This window comes from Petromyzon marinus, chromosome 5 (genome assembly GCF_048934315.1).
Source record: "Petromyzon marinus isolate PM22_M1 ecotype Great Lakes invasive population chromosome 5, UKy_Petmar_22M1.pri1.0, whole genome shotgun sequence".
Taxonomy (NCBI): domain Eukaryota; kingdom Metazoa; phylum Chordata; class Hyperoartia; order Petromyzontiformes; family Petromyzontidae; genus Petromyzon; species Petromyzon marinus.
Window position 1 is genome coordinate 20,421,162 of NC_133671.1, and position 18,244 is coordinate 20,439,405.

Genomic DNA, 18,244 nt, shown 5'->3' on the forward strand with positions numbered 1-18,244 from the left:
CTGACTCTGAATTCGAAGCTCGCCCCGGACTCTGAATTTTCAACCCGACGCTCGCCCCTGACTCTGAATTCGAAGCTCGCCCCGGACTCTGAATTTTCAACCCGACGATCGCCCCAGACTCTGAATTCCCAAACAGACGCTCGCCTGACTTTGAATTCAACCCGCCACTGGCCCCTGAATTCCCAGCTCGAAGCTTGCCCTGGACGCTGAATTCTCAACCCGACGCTCACCCCTGACTCTGAATTAATAGCCCAACGCTCGCCCCTGACTCTGAATTCCAAGCTCGACGCTCGCCCCTGACTCTGAATTCCAAGCCCGACGCTCGCCCCTGACTCTGCCACTTAACCGTTCATGATTCGCCATCTCGGCGTTCGCATGGCTCACGTCAACGACTGGACGGCTAGATGCAAGCAGCAGTTGTGTTGTTGCGCGTGTTACATTGTCACGCTAAAGCGCACACACATGGTAAATAAATCGTTCTCACAGTCGATTCATTCACACCTTCGGATGCAGCACTCTCGGGGCACAGCTTTTCGACGCGGAGATGAGAATCATCGCAGCGTCAAACAACGTACAGCCAAAACATCACCCCGTGTTCCGGAAAACAAACCAAATTAGTGAACCGTGTACAGCCGAAACACGCGTTCGATAAATACGCGTTGGGCGAGGTTCTGTGTTATGTCGGTCCACACGCAACATATAGGGACAATCACAAATCCATACACAAAGCGTACTTTATTTTTTTAAAGAAAAGTATTGTGATCATTGCATCAATATGCAATAAAAGCCAACTTTTGGAAATTTCATGGTCAAATGCTAGTTTTATTGCATAATGGAGAGGGGGGGGGGGGAGAAAAAAATGTAAGACGAGTATATTTTTTTACAAAAAAAATATTTAAAGCCATATTTAAAATACTGGCTTCCCAGTAAACATGGAATATTTTTGCCAACATTGATTCGACGGCTCCAACCACAGGCCAACGTTGGCCCAACATTGCATGTTCTGTTGGGTTTTACCACTGCAGTTTCAATTTTGGGGGGAAATATGTAAAATGTAGCCAATTTCATAAAAGGTGTCACATGTTGACCCAGGTCACTCTCGCAAATGAGACTCGTCCTGGCCTCTTCTGATTACACAAAATAAACTTGAAACCTGTTTTTTACTTTTCTCAGTTTCATGAATTTTATAAGAATTTTGCCACAGCCTCGAATCCACACACCACATTCACACCCACTGTGCTACAGTGTAATAAAGTTCATCGCATGACACTCAAACCAAGACTAATACTTCTCAGTGCCAGAGTTTTCCCAAATTAATTAAGTACAAAAACTCAAGTTAATTGGGGTTTTTTTGTTATTGGCTAGCTGGGCTGAGACCATCGAATCACATTTAAGAACCTCGCTTTATTCACACGCAGCTGAAAGTTGAACTATGGACTACAGCAGTGCTATCTCAGTGCTCTGACCTTGGAACCATCACCTGTCCTGTCATTTGTTATAACAGTGATGCGAGATTTGGCTGGGATGCAATAAAACAGCACTATATTCTTGGTTCTTTCGGTAAAGTCACGTTGAAGGGAAACAAGGCCTCTACTGCAACACAAGCAGTCACCATCAGATGTTGGTTTTCACACCTGATGACTGCTTGTGTTGCAGTCGAGGCGTCGTGAGAATTTCATTGTTTTATATATTTTATTGTTTCCCTTCAACGTGACTTTACTGCAGTCACGAAAGCTTTAAATCAAAATTTAAAACAGCACTGTTATTTGTTGTCATTTAAAAATATTGTTTCACAAACAAAATTGCATATAAATTACATTTTAAGAAATAATTACAAAAATTGGCTAGTTTTAGTCGAGCATTCATTCATGGAGGGAAACAAATAAAAATGGCATCACTTTTTAACAAATAGAAGCCCGTCTCTGCTCCAGGAACCTGACATTAACTCCCGCGTCATCCGTAGCGCGGACTCCGTTAAAGTTCACGGTCAAAGCTTTCCTTCGACTCCTCGCCCGTCTCGCGTCTTTTACGCAGTGTTTTCAAATGCAACTTTTCATGCAACATTTCTGTTACCTTCCTTTTGCAGCGGTTCCTACGATGTCGCAATCCCTCCCCCCGCCCACTGTTTTGAACGGCATCTCGAGACGCGGTTGTATTTAGGCTCCGTTGTATTGCCGTGTGCACGCGCAAATGTGAGAATGTATGCCTGCCCTCTTCGCATACCGGTGTCATTTGACGTATGCACGTGTATGCAAACGTGCCGGTATGTACACAAATTTGCACGCATATGTACATGCATATACATACGTAGTTGCAGAAATACACATGCATAAACAAACATATGTACGCATATGTACACGTATGCAGAATCGCACAAATCCAAATCTGATGTACAACCACACTATCTACACAAGCACACTTGCACGTACCTATAGAGTTGCGTGCAATTTTATACGATTCCAGGCAAAATTTAACATGTGTTGATGATACGCCATTATTTGAGTGCATGGATATTTTCACGTGATTGTTGGTTTAACCCATGACAAACAAGACTATATAAATGCTATATTGTAATATGTACAGTATACAGAATGTAAAACACAAGTATAGAAAAAAAATTCACGCAAAAAATGCATTAACAGCAAATGTCAGATTTTCTTGCTATATATTTTTGGTTTAAATTAAAAAAAAGCGGAAATGTATAGGGGGCTGTGTATATTTCCAAGCAATAAATTGGAAACCACAAAATTGAAAACGTTATGCAAGCCAAGGTACGTGTTTTTTTATACATTTAAGTTACAAACATTGCATTTTTAAAATAAATATCTCATCATTTTGGTTGCGGGTGCTTTATCCGCATCAACCCAAGCGTCATTGATGAGCGCGCACCCTCTGAGGACGTCAGTCATCTTCAGCCGGGACTCCGTGCTGCAGGACAGCCACCACCATGTGTGTGGGGAAGTGCATCCGGCCCAGAAGCTTGCCCAGCACTTTCTCACGCACGCCTGCCACAAGCACAAAAACAAAGATTCCCCAGTATAACCGAGCGCCGTGTGTAGCCAACCGTGCTAATAGGAGGTGCCTGCTGGAGAAAGTGCTGTTCGTGCACAATTATTGTCCTCTGGTTTTTCCCACCACATTCAGAATCAACATGCGCTTAGAGTATTTGGCTGCTATACATTTCCATATGGTAAGCCACGTCGTTGAACTATCATTTGTGGCCGAGTCGCTTATAAACAAGAGCTGTATCAAACAAACAGTAAATTTGTATAGTTTCAGTTTATTTATTTATAAGGCCGGCACAGCGATGTGACCAGCACCATGCCCAAACAGATGCACGTTATAGTATCTAACAAACCCTCCTTTGTATTCTATCACGCCAATTATTGCGCACCGCAACAGATATACACTTATTCTAAGTCGACTTAGGTGGGTCCAGGATAGGGTTCAAATACATTTGCCACTGATGTTATCTGTGCCCGGGAATTTAACTCAGCTGGCAGGGATCGTAGCGCTGTACGCCAACCACTATGTCAACAGCAGCAACGGCCGCCAGCCGGCCACGAAGTGACGGTGACGCCATCACAGCTCTCGCACCAGGCTAGGTACACTTTTCGGCCATGTGAAATGTATCAAGTTCGCTAGCAGGTCATGGAGCAAACCCAAGTGTTATGGGTTGACCGACTGAGATAACCGGCACACCCATTCTCCCAACACGTGCACCAAAGTGCAAGGTAAATTCACCGAGGCTTGGTAAGGAGGTGCCAACGTTTGAGCAAACGCATATGTATGTGCATGCGTGCGTAAGTCACCTTCTGGGATGGCACAGCTAGGGTTGACATCTTCCAACTTCACAAATTGTAGCCAGGGAAAGTCTGTCGCTAGCCGGTAGTTTACGCCCTCCAATTTGCCTGCGGACCACGAGCAGAATGAGTGCAGATCACACTTGTGAAAGCCACACGTCGCGGGCAGTTCTTTACACAAGACAGAACTGCCAATATTCTTAGCTCTTTCGGTAAAGTCACGTTGAAGGGAAACAATAAAATAATAAAATATATAAAACAATAACATTTTATTATTTCCCTTCAACGTGACTTTACCGAAAGAGCTAAGAATACGAATTACTGCAGTCACGAAAGCTTTAAATCAAAATAGAACTGCCAATGTCAGAACTAGCAATGGGAGAAAAATTATTACGATAGTTGATCGGGGGGTCATCACTTTTTGTCTCGCACACCCAACTCACACACACGCTCATGTGTTCACGCAAAGGTCACACACGTGCACAATGGTCCGGACAACATCACCGGACGTGTGACGTTGCTGGCGCGGTGCAACGGTGGGCGCTCGGTCACCTTGGAAGATGCGTTTTCCACTCTTTGGACAATTCTGCAGAGGTTTCGTATTTGCAGGTTTCGACAAACCCTGCGACTGCAGCAGCTCCCTGAGTGTGAGCGAGCGTTGGCGGGGGGGAGATGGGAGGGGGGGTTGTGTGAACGGGTCACCTGAGCACAGTATTTCAGTTTGTACGAAGAACATGGTGGATGCCTACATTTTTTTCCTTCAGCACGGTTAAAAAGAACGCATTCTTCGTATTCCCTGAGAGCACAGCCAAGGGCATTCATTAGATGCCAAGAACAGACGCTGACAAAGAGTTTACAAAAAAGCCCTTGTGTGTTATGAACCGCTAAATCACCGTGTACCTAGCCAAAAACAAAGACTGCATTTGTAAAAAAAAAAAAATCCTACACGCAGAAGATGGGGACTGACGCCTTTCATTGAATGCCAACCATTGCCCATCCGGGCACCTGCATTTCTAACGAGCCTTAGCTTATCTTATCATGTCGCTGGGCGTTTGCGACAGGAAGTGAGCTCCCGTGTGCGTCCCCTCTCCCTTACCTGTGCGCCTTGGCCAGGGCCTCCATGCGCTCGCACACAAATGTATTTGTGCGCACGTCAGGAATGTCGCTGAACGTGTGCAGCACGACCAGGTAGGAGGCACGCTTGCACGCAAACGCCTCCTTCTCGATTTCGATCAGGGCCATCTGTTTTGGATTAGATACGCCCATCCATTTAGCATCTAGGCTGCGGCAGAGACAAGCACCGTTGGTGAGCACGTATTAAATATGGCACGGCACATGAGTGGTGGCACGGTGTGGTCACACCATGCCTCGTTGCCTTTGCATCCTCGGTGTATGTATGTTGAACTTGTTTTGCACCCGTATATAGCTAACCGTGCCAATCGGAGGTGCGGAATGCTTATACTATTTACCACATCGTATAGTTAATTAAAACCAAGTCTGCCTAGTAGGCCTAGGACAGCTTCAAATATACTAGAAGCCACCATGGCCGTGAAGCAAACACACGCACGGAGACAAGATCCCTCCGGTGTGGCCTACACAGACTGTTTACGAGGTGAGGTGCTGTTCATGAGGCCGTTGGCACGGCACCCGCGAGAGAGGCACTCACGTGAGTCAGGATGGTGAAGCACAGGTAGCGATCGGCGGTGGCAGGGAGCCGCAGCGCTGTGACCATCAGGTCAACGGGAGACATGTGGCGGCAGCGGGACACGACGAGGCGCGACGTGCCCTCGCTCGCGGCTCCCAGCGACACGCGGCACAGCACGGGGCACCGCGACGCTGCACGCGGCATGCAAAAGGGCACACGCGCAAAGTGTACGATGATTAATAGGTAATCGTACATTTTGTTACGCTCACGACAAACGCGTTGTGTTTAAATGTGCGTGCGGACGTTACGTCTGTGGTAACGGAATGAACGAGACGGACGACGAGCAGGCGTGCAACGATTGATACTCTAACTCCGTTCACCCACGCGCACCCAGTGACATGATTCGGGGTCACTATCCGATGTAAAAGTGTATACATTTTTCTCTTGTTTTAACCGTCTCGTTTGCAATGTCTCTAATTCAAAATGTTTGTGTGCATATGCTGCGTAAGCTTTGAATGCAACTAAATGGCAATGTTTGCATAAATGTTGAAAACATTTTCATGCGCATGATTCAATGCATGCATGATGAGTGCACGAATCAAATTCACTGAATTAATGGACGCATCACTGCGTGCCGACAAATGAGACAGTACACACAAAACCAAAAACAGAATCGATTTTCAAATCCAAGCATGACCCTGAATCATGAAACGTGAATGGCGGAGTCGGGGGGGAAGGTGAATTAAACTAAACTTTTGTTTTACCAGGTAAGGTGCAATGAGCTATAGAGCTTTTTTTCAGAAGCGACCTGGACACATGGAAATTTAGAGCAGCCAAATACTCTAAACGCATGTTTCTAAATGTGGAGCAAAAAACTGAAGGACACGGTGAACTCCAAATAGACGGGCATCAGGGTCGAGAAAAAACCCACGACCTCCTATATACCAGGTGAGATAGTTAACATCTATCTCGCCACTGCAGCGCCCCCAGAGAGAGAGAAGGGCTGCTTGGCATGAGGCGCCAAGGAATGTGTAGCGGCTCGGAGCAGTGAAATTCCTGTACCTTGCACGAACTGCAGGCGAGGACAGCTGACAAAGCTGAGGTCGGACAGCCCGCAGGCCAACAGTGTGACCCCGAGCAGGGAAGAGGATCGCAGCTTCAGCACCTGAACGCACTCGCAAAACGAGTTCAACAGCGAGTTGTTCAAAAGAGTCTCCAGGTTTCCCCTATGCACACCCACAGAGACCGATTTCATGCAATGCACGCAAGCAAACACCTCACCTGTGAGCAGTCCGGCGTGACTGTGCTCCTACCAAGACCCCGCCCATCTCGCCCTCTCCCCGAGGCACCTACGCAGGGTGCAAAATAAAATTATGCTAAATAACTGCACGCAAACAAAAAAACAAAGATGATCCCCCCCACATACAGCCTTTAACAGACTGTTGGGGTAAGTGCTGTTAGCGAGCACCTATTGAAGGCCAGCACGGCACACCCTTGAGAGGGAGGTAGGGGGAGTGTGGCCAGTACCACGAGCAGCCATCTTTGTTTCCCAAATGCCGATGTTCACAGACCTCATCAATTGGTACTCAATTGAGGCTGAGTCTACCTAGAAGCCCAGAACCGGTTCGCATATTCGTCACTGATGTTGGTTTGCCATGAGTGGGAATTGAACATGGGTTACTGGATTTGTAGCGCAGTGCGCCAACAAGTTGCACGGCACATGCACGAACACACACGTGGATAAGGGTCTCCCCCCCGCCTGCCATGTGGGTCATGGTGGGGGGTTATTTGACCATACTTCACCACCCTGGTCGGTGAAAGGCCTGTAACCTCCAACAACTGACCGTGCATGGAATTTGAAAGCCTCTTGTTAAGAACCAGAAATATATTCCCCAAATCCCCGCCCACGCCCAGCCGTGCATCTTACCCGCGAACAGACGGCCGGACTGCTGTGCCATCCTCCTGGTGACCATGTGCCTCCTGCCAGCAGGCGGCGGCGCCGGCGCGTTGTCGCCTTGCCCCGCCGCTACGGCCACCTCCATGTTCCAAGCGAAGAGAGCGTCATCGTTGTCGTTAGCGCCGCGCGCCGCGGCCGCCCCTGCCGCCGCCGGCGCCGCGTCATCGTCAGCGGCGTCCCCGCCGCCGCCGCCGCCGCCAACGCCGCCACCGTCGTCGTCCCTGCCGTTGCGAGGGGGAGGGGCGGCAGCGGCGGCGGCGGCCGCCACGTTCCTCACGTGCTCCGCTCCCGCGAAGTTGGGCAGCTGGTGCGGCGGCGGCGGCGGCGGCGGTTGCTCAGCGGGCACGCGATTGTCGTGGTGGTTGTTGTTGTTGGCGAGCAGGTCGATGCCTGTGCCCGCGCTCAGGTTGACGCGAGCGCAGCCCTGGCGAGAGAGCGAGAGATCACGGGGGCGCGAGTTCACACGCGGCGGCCAGCGAGAATGCGCGGCATGCGTGCGGTGCACGAGGGCCGCGAGCATGCCGCTGCACCGCGCGGCGTGCAAGACCTCTGTCTGGATAAGTTTCCCCCTCGGTGGTATCCCAGTCGTGCTAGCGACGTCACATCACGAGGCAAAAGAATCCGCTCTAATCTCTTGCACAGCAGTGCAATTCTTGGGGTTAGAGAACGGCCCGCGAAAGCGGACATCACATAACGTCTTCGGAAAACCCCTCGGGTGACCTCACAGTAGAGGGCAGCACTTTCCCACTCGCTTTGCCACCGAGAGTAATATTCGTCGCGAGACAACCAAACTCGCGTTTTTTTTATGATCTGGACTTTTCGCCCAAAATCCAAAACATAACTATATTTAATACGACTGTTCGGTTTTTACAACAATTATTGCTGATGGGGCTGAGACCATCAACTTACTAGAATTTCACAACCTGGGTTAATCCACAAGGCCCATATTGGAAGCCAGGAGCTCAGCGGGGTCAGCTCGGTGCTCTGACCCCTGGCCGCACACACTCACACAAATGTGCAAGGTCACGCCCGGCTGACGGGAGGGTTTGGGGATGCAATGTGTGGGGGTTATTCCTCTTCTCACCCTGGGTAGCTCTCTGAACATGTCCTGGAGGGTGAGGTACATGAGATTGCTCAGACGCTCCACGAGGCCGGCGAGTGAGGCCAATCGCACTGCGTGGCACTTGGTCAGCGTCAGCTCCGTCAGGTTGCGCCAAGGAGCCAAATCTGGGGATGGGGCGGTGGTGGTGGGGGGGGGCAGTGAATAGAGGAAGAAGGACGGTTCCACGGTCACCGCGGTGAATAATTCTGCTGTTCAACGAAACGCCGCAGCCAATCAGGAATATTCACATGTACGTACGTCCATTCATACCGCGGGTAAAACTGCGTTTATAACCAGGTGCTACCCTACCACGCCACTCTGCGCCCCTATAAGACGCGTCGGCGAGCCTTGAGTACAGTGTCGTGCGGTTGCCGCCAGAGTACGTCACAGTCGGGGGGGGGACGCGCTGACTCACTTGTCACCCAGCTCTGCGGCAAATGGAGGTGGGGGCAGTTGTAGAGGCTCAGGTGCTTGAGGGTGGGAAACACCTCTCCGGCCATGTTCACTCCCAGGTCGGTCAGGGTGCACGGAGACTCGGACACGTCAGCCAATCCCAGTTCCACCAGCTCGTCGGGCGTATACCACGCTGTCAACACACAGTAGTACGACAGCTGATGCTACGTGATTATATTAGTCATCGATGACTGTTACCGGTTATGGGTTCAATAATAGATGAAATAGGGTTAACAAGTCTTCAAACGGACGTTGGGACAATCCGGGATTCAGAGGCAAGGTGTGTTCTTGAAAGATAACTGATATTTTGGTTTGTTGGGTGTGTCCTACTTTAAGATATCATAATTGCCTTCCGTAACTTTTCATTGGGGATCATTTACAAAATGCGATACTTTTCAGTTGTGATACCGACACACAACAGCCTGTCCTTAGGAACGATTTTACGGTGCGCTTTCACGTGTAACGTACGGACGGAATGCTTGCTTCATTAATTTCCCAAATAAATCACGACGGCTGCTGTTGCAACACACAATAGTAAGGGCAATGCTACTGAAGACTACGATGATAAATATGATGACAACGATGATGAAATCAAGGGCTCACTCTGCATATGGAAGTCATCTGTGTGGCCCAAGTGCAGCTCCTCCATCTGAGGGAAGGACATCGCGGCCATCTTCAGGGCGGTGAACACACAATCCTTGCTCAAGTACGGCTGCATCCGCACCTCTTCCAGGCTGCAGAGGCGGAGGGGCAAGGAGGTGAACAGGAAGAGTGAGCAGCAGCGGCTCAGAGGTCAAAGCACTGCACTGGCAAAGCCGAGATCCTGGGTTCAAATCCAGGCGGCCGCCTGTGATTAAAACCAAGTGCTCAACTGTCGAGAGTTGATGGTCTCAAACCAACATCAAATTATATTTCGTTCTACACTTAATGTGGATAACTTCCAGCTCTGAAAATAAAAGAAATATGGGTTTGACTGGCCACTATGTGACAATTTACACTCTCAATGGCAGCTAAGGTGGGGAAATTCTGCCTCCTACTGTGGACCAAAGCTCACTTTGGAGAGTATCTCTGTGATATCCATGGGCCGTTCTAAAATGAAGAATTGCTCTGTGAGATTTTTCCAAAGGGATACTCCATCCCGTGATGCGACGCCGATAACGCAATCGGGACAAATATGCAGGGTGATTACGACATCCAAGTAAAACGCCCAACTCAACACAATGGTGACAGCATTCGAGAAAGAAGACCACAAGGGCCCATCGTACCGAGATCTCGTTTTGTTTCCATAGCTACAAACCTCTGTGCAGAGGCGATGGCCAGGTATCCCAGGTCAATCTCCAGGGCGTACTTGCAGGCTCCAAACACGATGCACTCCAATGCACGGAACGCACCTGGCAAGAACACACACCACAGTGCGCTGCACACAGGGCACAACACCGCATGGCGGCCGGCAAGCAAGCCACGACGCGCCAACACATGACGCGCTGACGGATGCGCGAATACGTCACGCACAGACGGACGCACCTGAACGGATGTTGTCCTCCACGTTGTGCTGGAAAATCCCGCCGGGAAACGGCACGCGGACCAGCTCCAAGTGAGTGAGGCGGCGAGCGGCGGCGAGAGCCGTTACCAGCGCGACGTAGCGTGGGGAGCTGGTGGGGCCTGCACCGTCAGGCGGACACACGAGCGCTGTGTGTGTGCTTCAGACACCAAACAAACACAAAGATCCCCCGTGTAGCCTGAACAGCCTGTTGGGGTAAGTGCTGTTAGCGAGCACCTACAAAAGGCTGGCATGGCACAAGAGGGGGTGGATGGACAAAACCACGCCCGGCCGCCTTTGTCTCCCTCGTGGCGATGTTTACACACCGCACCAGGTCCTCATTTGAGGCCGAGTCGACCCAGGACCGATTTGGATAATCGTCACTGGTGTTGGCCATGAGCGGGAATCGAATTCAGGATGCTGGGCTTGAAGCGCAGTGCGCTAACTGCTACACTACTGCTCCCCACTGCTTCAGACCTCACACCCCCCCATGACCTTCAATTGAAAAAATAATCTTGATTTAAGACGTAAGAGTAAACGTGTAATATAATTTATCCCAGATTCAATGGTGTGTAGTATAGGATGTTTATAGTTATATAATTCCGTTTCTTAAAAAAAATATGTATTCAGAAGAGCCACACAGTCCTAGAACTCTTTTTCAGGAGGGTCCTGGATTGGGTTATTTTAAGATCTTTTTAGCCAATCAATGATGAGTCTTTAAACACGTAGGAGGAAACCAGAGCATCTAGAGAAAACCCACACATGCGAGGGGCAACACTCTATCCCCATACAGATGAAAACAGATGGCGATTAGTCCATTCACTGTTACTGCCGTGTCCTGGCGAGCCAGGGTATGGCACCTCAACACCCACGGGAAGGGACTTTCACAGCATTTGTGCGATCCACCAACCCTCTCTGCCTCCAAAGTGCTGGATTACAGGCTACATGCATAGCCACCACCGCCCGGCATTGTGCTTAATCATCTTCACTTGAAGTTTTGCTGCTTTTCATATTTAAGAAGAACGGCCGCGTTCCGGGCAATTTGGTCATAGGCTCGCAGAAATGTTGTTACGTCGTCACAAACACGCGGGCTATCGTTGTTAAGTCACACTGGGTCAGACAGAGGTGTGAGAGTGCTTCTGTGGACATGCGAATGCAGACGTGCACCTGCACAGTTGCTCATCGTGAAGGAAGTGAGGTTGGGGCAGTGGAAGTTTATGAAGGGCTGCTGGTTAGTGAAGCGAACCCACTTGAGGTGCAGGGAGACCAGAGAGGGAATTGAAGGCAGCTCTGGTATGGACACTCCTACACGTACACACACGCTCACACACACATATACATACGGTGATCGATTAGCATTTTGATGAATTACACAAGGAGTAGATTTAAAATGTATGGTTCACGGAGAATGCATTTGTGAGTCGAATTAAAATGGAGTTAATAACGTGTAAAATTTATCAGAGGTGCGTGTTCCGTAACACTGAGATAGTTTTGCATGTAAACAGATATTCCATTGGTTTAGCATGTAGGCTTTTTTTGGGTTCGATCGCGAAAATATAAATGTGTCGTTAAACCCACCACAACCCGACAAAGCTAATTAGTAAGGTTTGTCACGTAAACAAAACATGCCAATTAATTACGAGTACAGTACAACCGTACAACTCTGGCTGCCGCCTGATTACTAGTTGTAATTACTGGTGAAACGTTGTACTCGAATTATAAATGTTGTGGGTTTACTCTCCAACACACCGGTGTGCTGTACTTGTAATGAATTGGCACGTTCTGTTTAAGTGACAAACCTTACTAATTAGCTGTGCCGGGTGGCGGCGGCTTTAACGACACATTTATATTTACACGATCTAACCCAAAAAACTCTATTATGAAGATATATTTTATTAGCATAACATTTAGTATAACTAATCATTAACATGAACATGGAAGATGCAGGTTGAGGGGGTTTTCAGTTTGAGATTACGTTCAGTGTGTCATTTTCATACCCACGAGATGCAGTGCTTGAACCCTGGCGCCACTTGGCACACACAGCGTGTTTTCTCTTGGAATTGGAAAACCTCCATTCCGGTTCCGAAATTTTCCCAAAATCTCCACATGCGGCAGATACTTCCAGATTGCCTCGGCAACCTGGAGGTGCGAGGTCTCCACGCCCTGAGCACACGTGCATCACACCACAGCGATGATGTCACAATAGCAGCACACCAACAACAAAACAGCACTGCACATCACAAAGAGCGTAATGAATTTGACACCGTGCAAGGCAAACCATACCTCTGGAGGCCACACGACAGCTATACATAACACATCGTAACCCTACCACACAACACATTGCGGTGTTACAATATGATACAATGTGGATTTATACAGCGCCTAAATATGACCAGATCTAAAGACACTATACAGAAATAGCGGTCATATTTTATTAATACGCTCAGTCCTAGGCAGAGGATAAAGACAGTCGACAGCATCCACTGTTGGTGGAAGGGAGTTTCAGACTTTTGGGGCAGAAGGGGAGAATGAGTGACCTCCCACTGAGCGAGGATCAACTGAGGTCTTCGACAAAAAGCCTCAGTCGCTGGAGCAGAGAGTGCGTGGAGGGAAGGTGAATGAGATGAGAGGGGATGCGGCAGGCGAGGGGCCTCGTCCGCGGAGGATCTTGAAAGATTGAGTGCAAACTGGAGATAGAAACCATGTATCGCACTCACAGCAAGGCGAGGGCAGGCCTGCAGAGCCTGCGTTATCCCGGGTATGCTGAGAGTATCCCCCACACGCGTCCGACGTGGATTCACACTGTAGGGGTGCAGGCCGTAACACCACACCAATGCCGGGGTGTGAGACATAAGGGACAACAGAGGGCCATCTGTCAATCCTGAGAAAACACACACACACCAGATGAGAGAAGCAGGTCATTTAACTGCTGCTGATGGCATCTAGGACTTTCCAAAACTCAACATCATGCCAATCACAAGCACTGCACCCTAAGGGGGCACTGCAAAAGAGCATTTGCCACCACTGCACCGTTATGATGGCCTTCGCATGTCAGATAAATGCTTTTATTATGAAGGTAAATTGTTCCTAAATAGTGAAAAAATATTTATGTATATTTAATGTTCCAGACTATAATATAAAACAGGGTTAGGTAAACTCCAACTTATTATTCGTGATAGAAAAAACTATTTATTTCTGACAGTTTTACATGGAGAAAAATTAACGCAACCATCGGAATAAAATGCAAACTTCAAACATACAGCAGGGACACGATCGAAAGCACGACTTCCTGTATAACAGGCGAGGTAGTTAACATCTCGCCACCATGGTGCCATCACTTGAGCCTATTAAGCAACTGGCTTGACCCATACACGACGCACAACGACCGGGAGTTGCCGAGCGAACGGGGACAAATCACCGGCAGGCATGTACGTCCACCACCGGCCCCCGCACAGGTCCAATGACGGCGTGACGCGCAGGAAGAGAGTGGCGGCATCCCTCAGCTTGCGGCACAGCGTCTGCATGGAGACCACCTCGCGCAGGGAGAGGTGCCTGGAACCCAAGCACACCGCGTCAAACCGGCCACCCCCCCACCCCCAACACTCCGTCACACGTCTTCCAGCTCACCACATCACACGGCACATCATCACAGTGCTAACGGTGAAAGTCACAACTGATACAATGTGTGAGTCTAAACGTAGGCTGCGGGTTGCGTGGTGAACAGCCGAGGGCGGTGTGGAAAAAAATCCACTGTTATAATATACTCCTATGCTCTCACATCTATAACAGCGACAGCTTCTAAGCCACACGGTCAAAATACTGTGCTGCTTAACTCAGCATGCGGGAGAAATTCCAATCCTACAGCAGGAATTAGTGAATCCATAGGGCAACAACTGTTGCCTTCCCACTTACATACACAAAAATAATCAAATGTGAATATTTTTTATTTAAATTAAATATGCGCTTATCTATATCTATATAAATCAGCCCAAGCCTCCCATAAACCACGTGCCTCGCGCCACACCGAATGCCCCCCCCCCTCTTCCTGACCCCTGTGAAAACAGATGCTGCTCTGTGCAGCTCATTACCGCGAGCTCCTTCCTTTTCTCTCCCTTTCTTCCCTTCCCTCTCATTAACCTCTCGTACAATAATTGCCTCGGTCATGCCTTCTACCGCCCCCTTCCTGCCCAGCCCTCCTCCTACTTTCTCCGCATCTTTAAGGGTGCCCTCGTTGTCCACCTTGCGGATATTCCACCCCTGCATCCGTTTCCTTTCCCATTCCTTTAACTTATTTCATTCATTGCACCCTTGACTCTACTCCCCTTCGTATGGTGTGCCATGGATAAACAGTTTTATACACAGTAGGATACATTATACTGGTAGGAACCTCCTGGTTACACCAGCCCACAGGGGATTCTTGTGTCCGTCCGTCCTGCATCCAAAAATGGGAGGGGTTGGGCTGGGTGGAGAGGGGAGGGTGGGGAAGGGCTGGGTGGGGAGGGGCTGGGTGGGGATGGGAGGGTGGGGAGAGGCTGGGTAGGGAGGGGCTGGATGGGGAGAGTGGGGAGGGGCTGGGTGGGGAGGGTGGGGAGGGGCTGGGTGGGGAGGGTGGGGAGGGGCTGGGTGGGGAGGGTGGGGAGGGGCTGGGTGGGGAGGGGCTGGTCACCCCGTGGTGCCCTTATAAAACTCAACATTTAACCGACTCACGCCGGCTTGTGCCCGCCCTCACAGCCGGGCATATTTGCAGAATACACCACGTGGTGCCACCGTTGACCCCGGCCATTGACCGAGCAACCCAACGTTCCTACCAGCTCCCTCCGCAAGAGAATGTGTTTTACGATGCAGTGACAGCGACTCCGGTGACCACTGCCGATTATGCACTTTGCATTCTACAACGACGTTTATGGTAACAGCGGTTGATCATCAATGACAGTGGTGCCGCTCGTGATGATGGAGTCGCAGTAGGCGAGTTCCTCACGCGAATATCTTGCACAGGATCTCGTGTGAGAGAAGAGCCAGCAGGTCGAGGGGATCCGTCGTCTGCGTCGTGGCCGCTGCTGCGGCAAGGCCATGCCGCTTATTACCGGTGACCATCCTGCGGCATAGATTTGCAACGTTATACTCCGCACCCGCACAAGAATCAACGACGCTAAACCTTAAAAATGAATTGAACTAAACGAGGTGACCAGAGGGCACTGAGCTGGTACCGCCGATACCCGGGGTTCAAATCCGGGCAGACAAACCGCGATTAAATCGGGTTTCTCAAGTGCCGCAAATTGATGGCCTCGGTCCGTTCACCAAGAATTCCTCGCACAAAAACAAACGAAGGGCGCTTGGAAGCAGTTCTGAGACGTCATCTTCCGGGGGCCATTCTCTGAGAGACATGGGGTGATGTTACGCTGCCTTTTTGTGAGAGTTACAAATGGGAATGTGTTAATCTCATGGGAAAATGGCATGCCGCTCTTGCAATGCTAATGAGAAAGAAAATACCATTTCGGTACAGGGACCCCGGTTTCTGAGGAGGAGGTGGTGGTGGTGGTGGGTGGTGTCAACCTACACATGCCCGCAACATTAACCACGATCTCATCACTTCCCAAAATAGGCGAATGAGTAATCACTGTTACTACTCATCCTCGTTGGTTTACAGGAATTCATATTAATGCCTCCCTGGGAAACGGCCACTCTGCAGAAGACAATCAATCGCATGGTATAAGCGGAGCACACGACAATTTAACCGCATTTCAACTGTCAAATAGTCACCTCGCACAGTTTAAAAAATACGTTCACATCGAATAATGCAGAGTGGTGAACCTGGCCACCTAAGAACCTGGGCCACCTAAGAAACTGGGCCACCTAATAGTTCGATTCCCGACCACGACAGGACGCCACAAGCCCGCAACCAACAACCATCGTGAAGTATGCTCAAACAACACACAAGACGCTGGGGAAGTCTTCCAGCAGTGGATTAACAAAGGGCTTCACGCGTACTAAAAACTCTGGCTCATGTGTTACAATGTGCCACGCCTGTGCTGTAGATGTGCAGCCCCGATATCTGTTAATCCACTGCTGGATGAAGGCCTCCTCAATCCGCCGCCGCCTCTAACGATCCCTCGGACGCAATAATCCACCCAGCACCTGGACACGAACTGATGTCATCGCTTCCATATCCTCGCACGCGTTACATTTTGTTTAAAAACAAAAAAAATACGTGCATGGGGTATGGTGCGAGGCCCGGCAAAAGCCACGGGATCGGCTGGAGCCTACCCTCTTGCCTGGATTCCCAGCCGTGCTCCCTGCATTCGAGCTCAGCCAACCCTCAAGGCCCGATCGTTCCGAGTCTACAGCAACCAATACATAACAATTATACAGACGGTAGTAATGAGTACGACGGCTAGACACGATAGCTTCCGGGGATCATAAGCAAATTCATATTCGAGTTATCTAATAATCTAGAAGCCCCTTTTGTCCAAGCTACTGCTAGATATGAAGGCCTTTCCTCTCCGCCAGAGGCCTTTTGGCCATACTTCACCACGCCGGTCGGTTCGGGTTGGTGGAAATGTGAGTCCCAGGACCGGTTCGGCTTCCCTTTGCCAGTGATACCAATGATACTCTGTGTGAGCAGGATAACATGTCAGTATCACGGCTTCTTCGACCGTCAATGACAGACCAGTATTGGTACATGTACATACACAACCACGACGCGATGCTGCCCCCCTTTAGTACGGTATTAAAGCGGCTTCGTAATAGCACTTGAGATTTAAAACAATGTTTTAAAAGTAAGCAGCAACACAACTGAAGCGTAGACATTTCTCAGGGAAGCAATGCTTTATCACGACATACGGGTTATTATACAGTCGGCTGAATTACTTACTTACGTCTCACGTGCAGACTTATGGTTTGCTAAAACACTAAATTTATACACTCACAAGAACGTGCTGTTGTTGTAATCCATAATTGTGATTCGTTTTTTTACTTTAGTTTAAAATTCAATTGAGGTCTCACGCTGTTACCTTTCACGCTCTCCACCACTACAAACAGCTGATCTTAGAGAGCGACACCGAGTCATCGATTCGTACCGATTCACAACAATCGAATCGATCCCTCTTACCCACGATCTCTTAGATACGCAGAGTAATGATGGATTACTGCCGATTAATATAAGTTCCGCGCCATAGGTAAGTTTACTATTCTGTAAAACACGTGAAGCCACCGTGGATTATTTTAGCATGTACCGTGGTGCCAAAAAAAGAATCGATTTTTAGGATCAAATCTTGTTTGGTGTTCGCGCATCATATGGAATAGACGCGTGGAATCGTGCTTAACGGAATCGCTGACTCACGATTTTACGCCCACCTGTATGCAAATCATAAGCAAAAGTACTCGCTAATGATGTGTCGATGAACAATTTGGGTTGATGTGGGAGTGTATTTAATAACAAGATATATAAACGAGACAAAAGCTACGCGTTTCTTGAATTGCGACTTGGAATCGCGTCAACGGGAATCGTAGTGTAGGAATCGATACGTGCCTCGAAATAACAAGCAAGAACAGCCATGCATACGCATGGGTCTGTTCACGATTTCCAGCCACGCGTTTGTGCTCCGTAGTAGGGGGTTTTTTACGTACGCGTACTATCAAGTGAACGTGCAAACGTTGGGCGACCGGTAGACCTCGCATGTTTATTGGGTTTTCTGCTGTGACATTCCAGTAAACATTGAACGTTGCTCCGCGCATCACCTTGGGA

General features: G+C 49.2%; 1 protein-coding gene across 4 annotated transcripts; it reads right to left on the minus strand.

Annotated features, from left to right (window-relative positions):
* Positions 1-720: 720 nt before the first annotated feature.
* On the minus strand, positions 721-17,601 carry FBXO38 (F-box protein 38). Of its 4 annotated transcripts, none has more exons than XM_032947333.2 (19): positions 17,511-17,601; positions 15,479-15,595; positions 13,919-14,052; positions 13,218-13,381; positions 12,498-12,663; positions 11,668-11,805; positions 10,485-10,622; positions 10,258-10,351; positions 9,564-9,694; positions 8,923-9,093; positions 8,490-8,632; positions 7,376-7,829; positions 6,730-6,797; positions 6,511-6,613; positions 5,470-5,639; positions 4,900-5,045; positions 4,356-4,444; positions 3,813-3,911; positions 721-3,005 (listed from the first exon to the last, which is right to left on the minus strand). In XM_032947333.2, the coding sequence occupies exons 1-19, from the start codon at positions 17,564-17,566 to the stop codon at positions 2,902-2,904; spliced, it is 2,685 nt and encodes an 894-aa protein (XP_032803224.2). In that variant the 5' UTR covers positions 17,567-17,601; the 3' UTR covers positions 721-2,901. The 4 variants fall into 4 exon arrangements, with proteins under 4 accessions (XP_032803224.2, XP_075918617.1, XP_075918611.1 ...); XM_076062502.1 differs by having other exon boundaries at positions 17,376-17,592; XM_076062496.1 differs by having other exon boundaries at positions 17,372-17,592.
* Positions 17,602-18,244: the final 643 nt, after the last annotated feature.

What these genes read in the sequence shown, in the direction of transcription:
- FBXO38 (XM_032947333.2), bottom strand. Translation starts at nt 17,566, where the DNA reads ATGACTCGGTGTCGCTCTCTAAGATCAGCTGTTTGTAGTGGTGGAGAG. An exon ending in TCACGCCGGACTGCTCACAG is followed by an intron (nt 6,614 to 6,729) that starts GTGAGGTGTTTG and finishes GAGTGCGTTCAG; the next exon opens with GTGCTGAAGCTGCGATCCTC. An exon ending in GCCCTGGCCAAGGCGCACAG is followed by an intron (nt 4,445 to 4,899) that starts GTAAGGGAGAGG and finishes GCTCACACTCAG; the next exon opens with GGAGCTGCTGCAGTCGCAGG.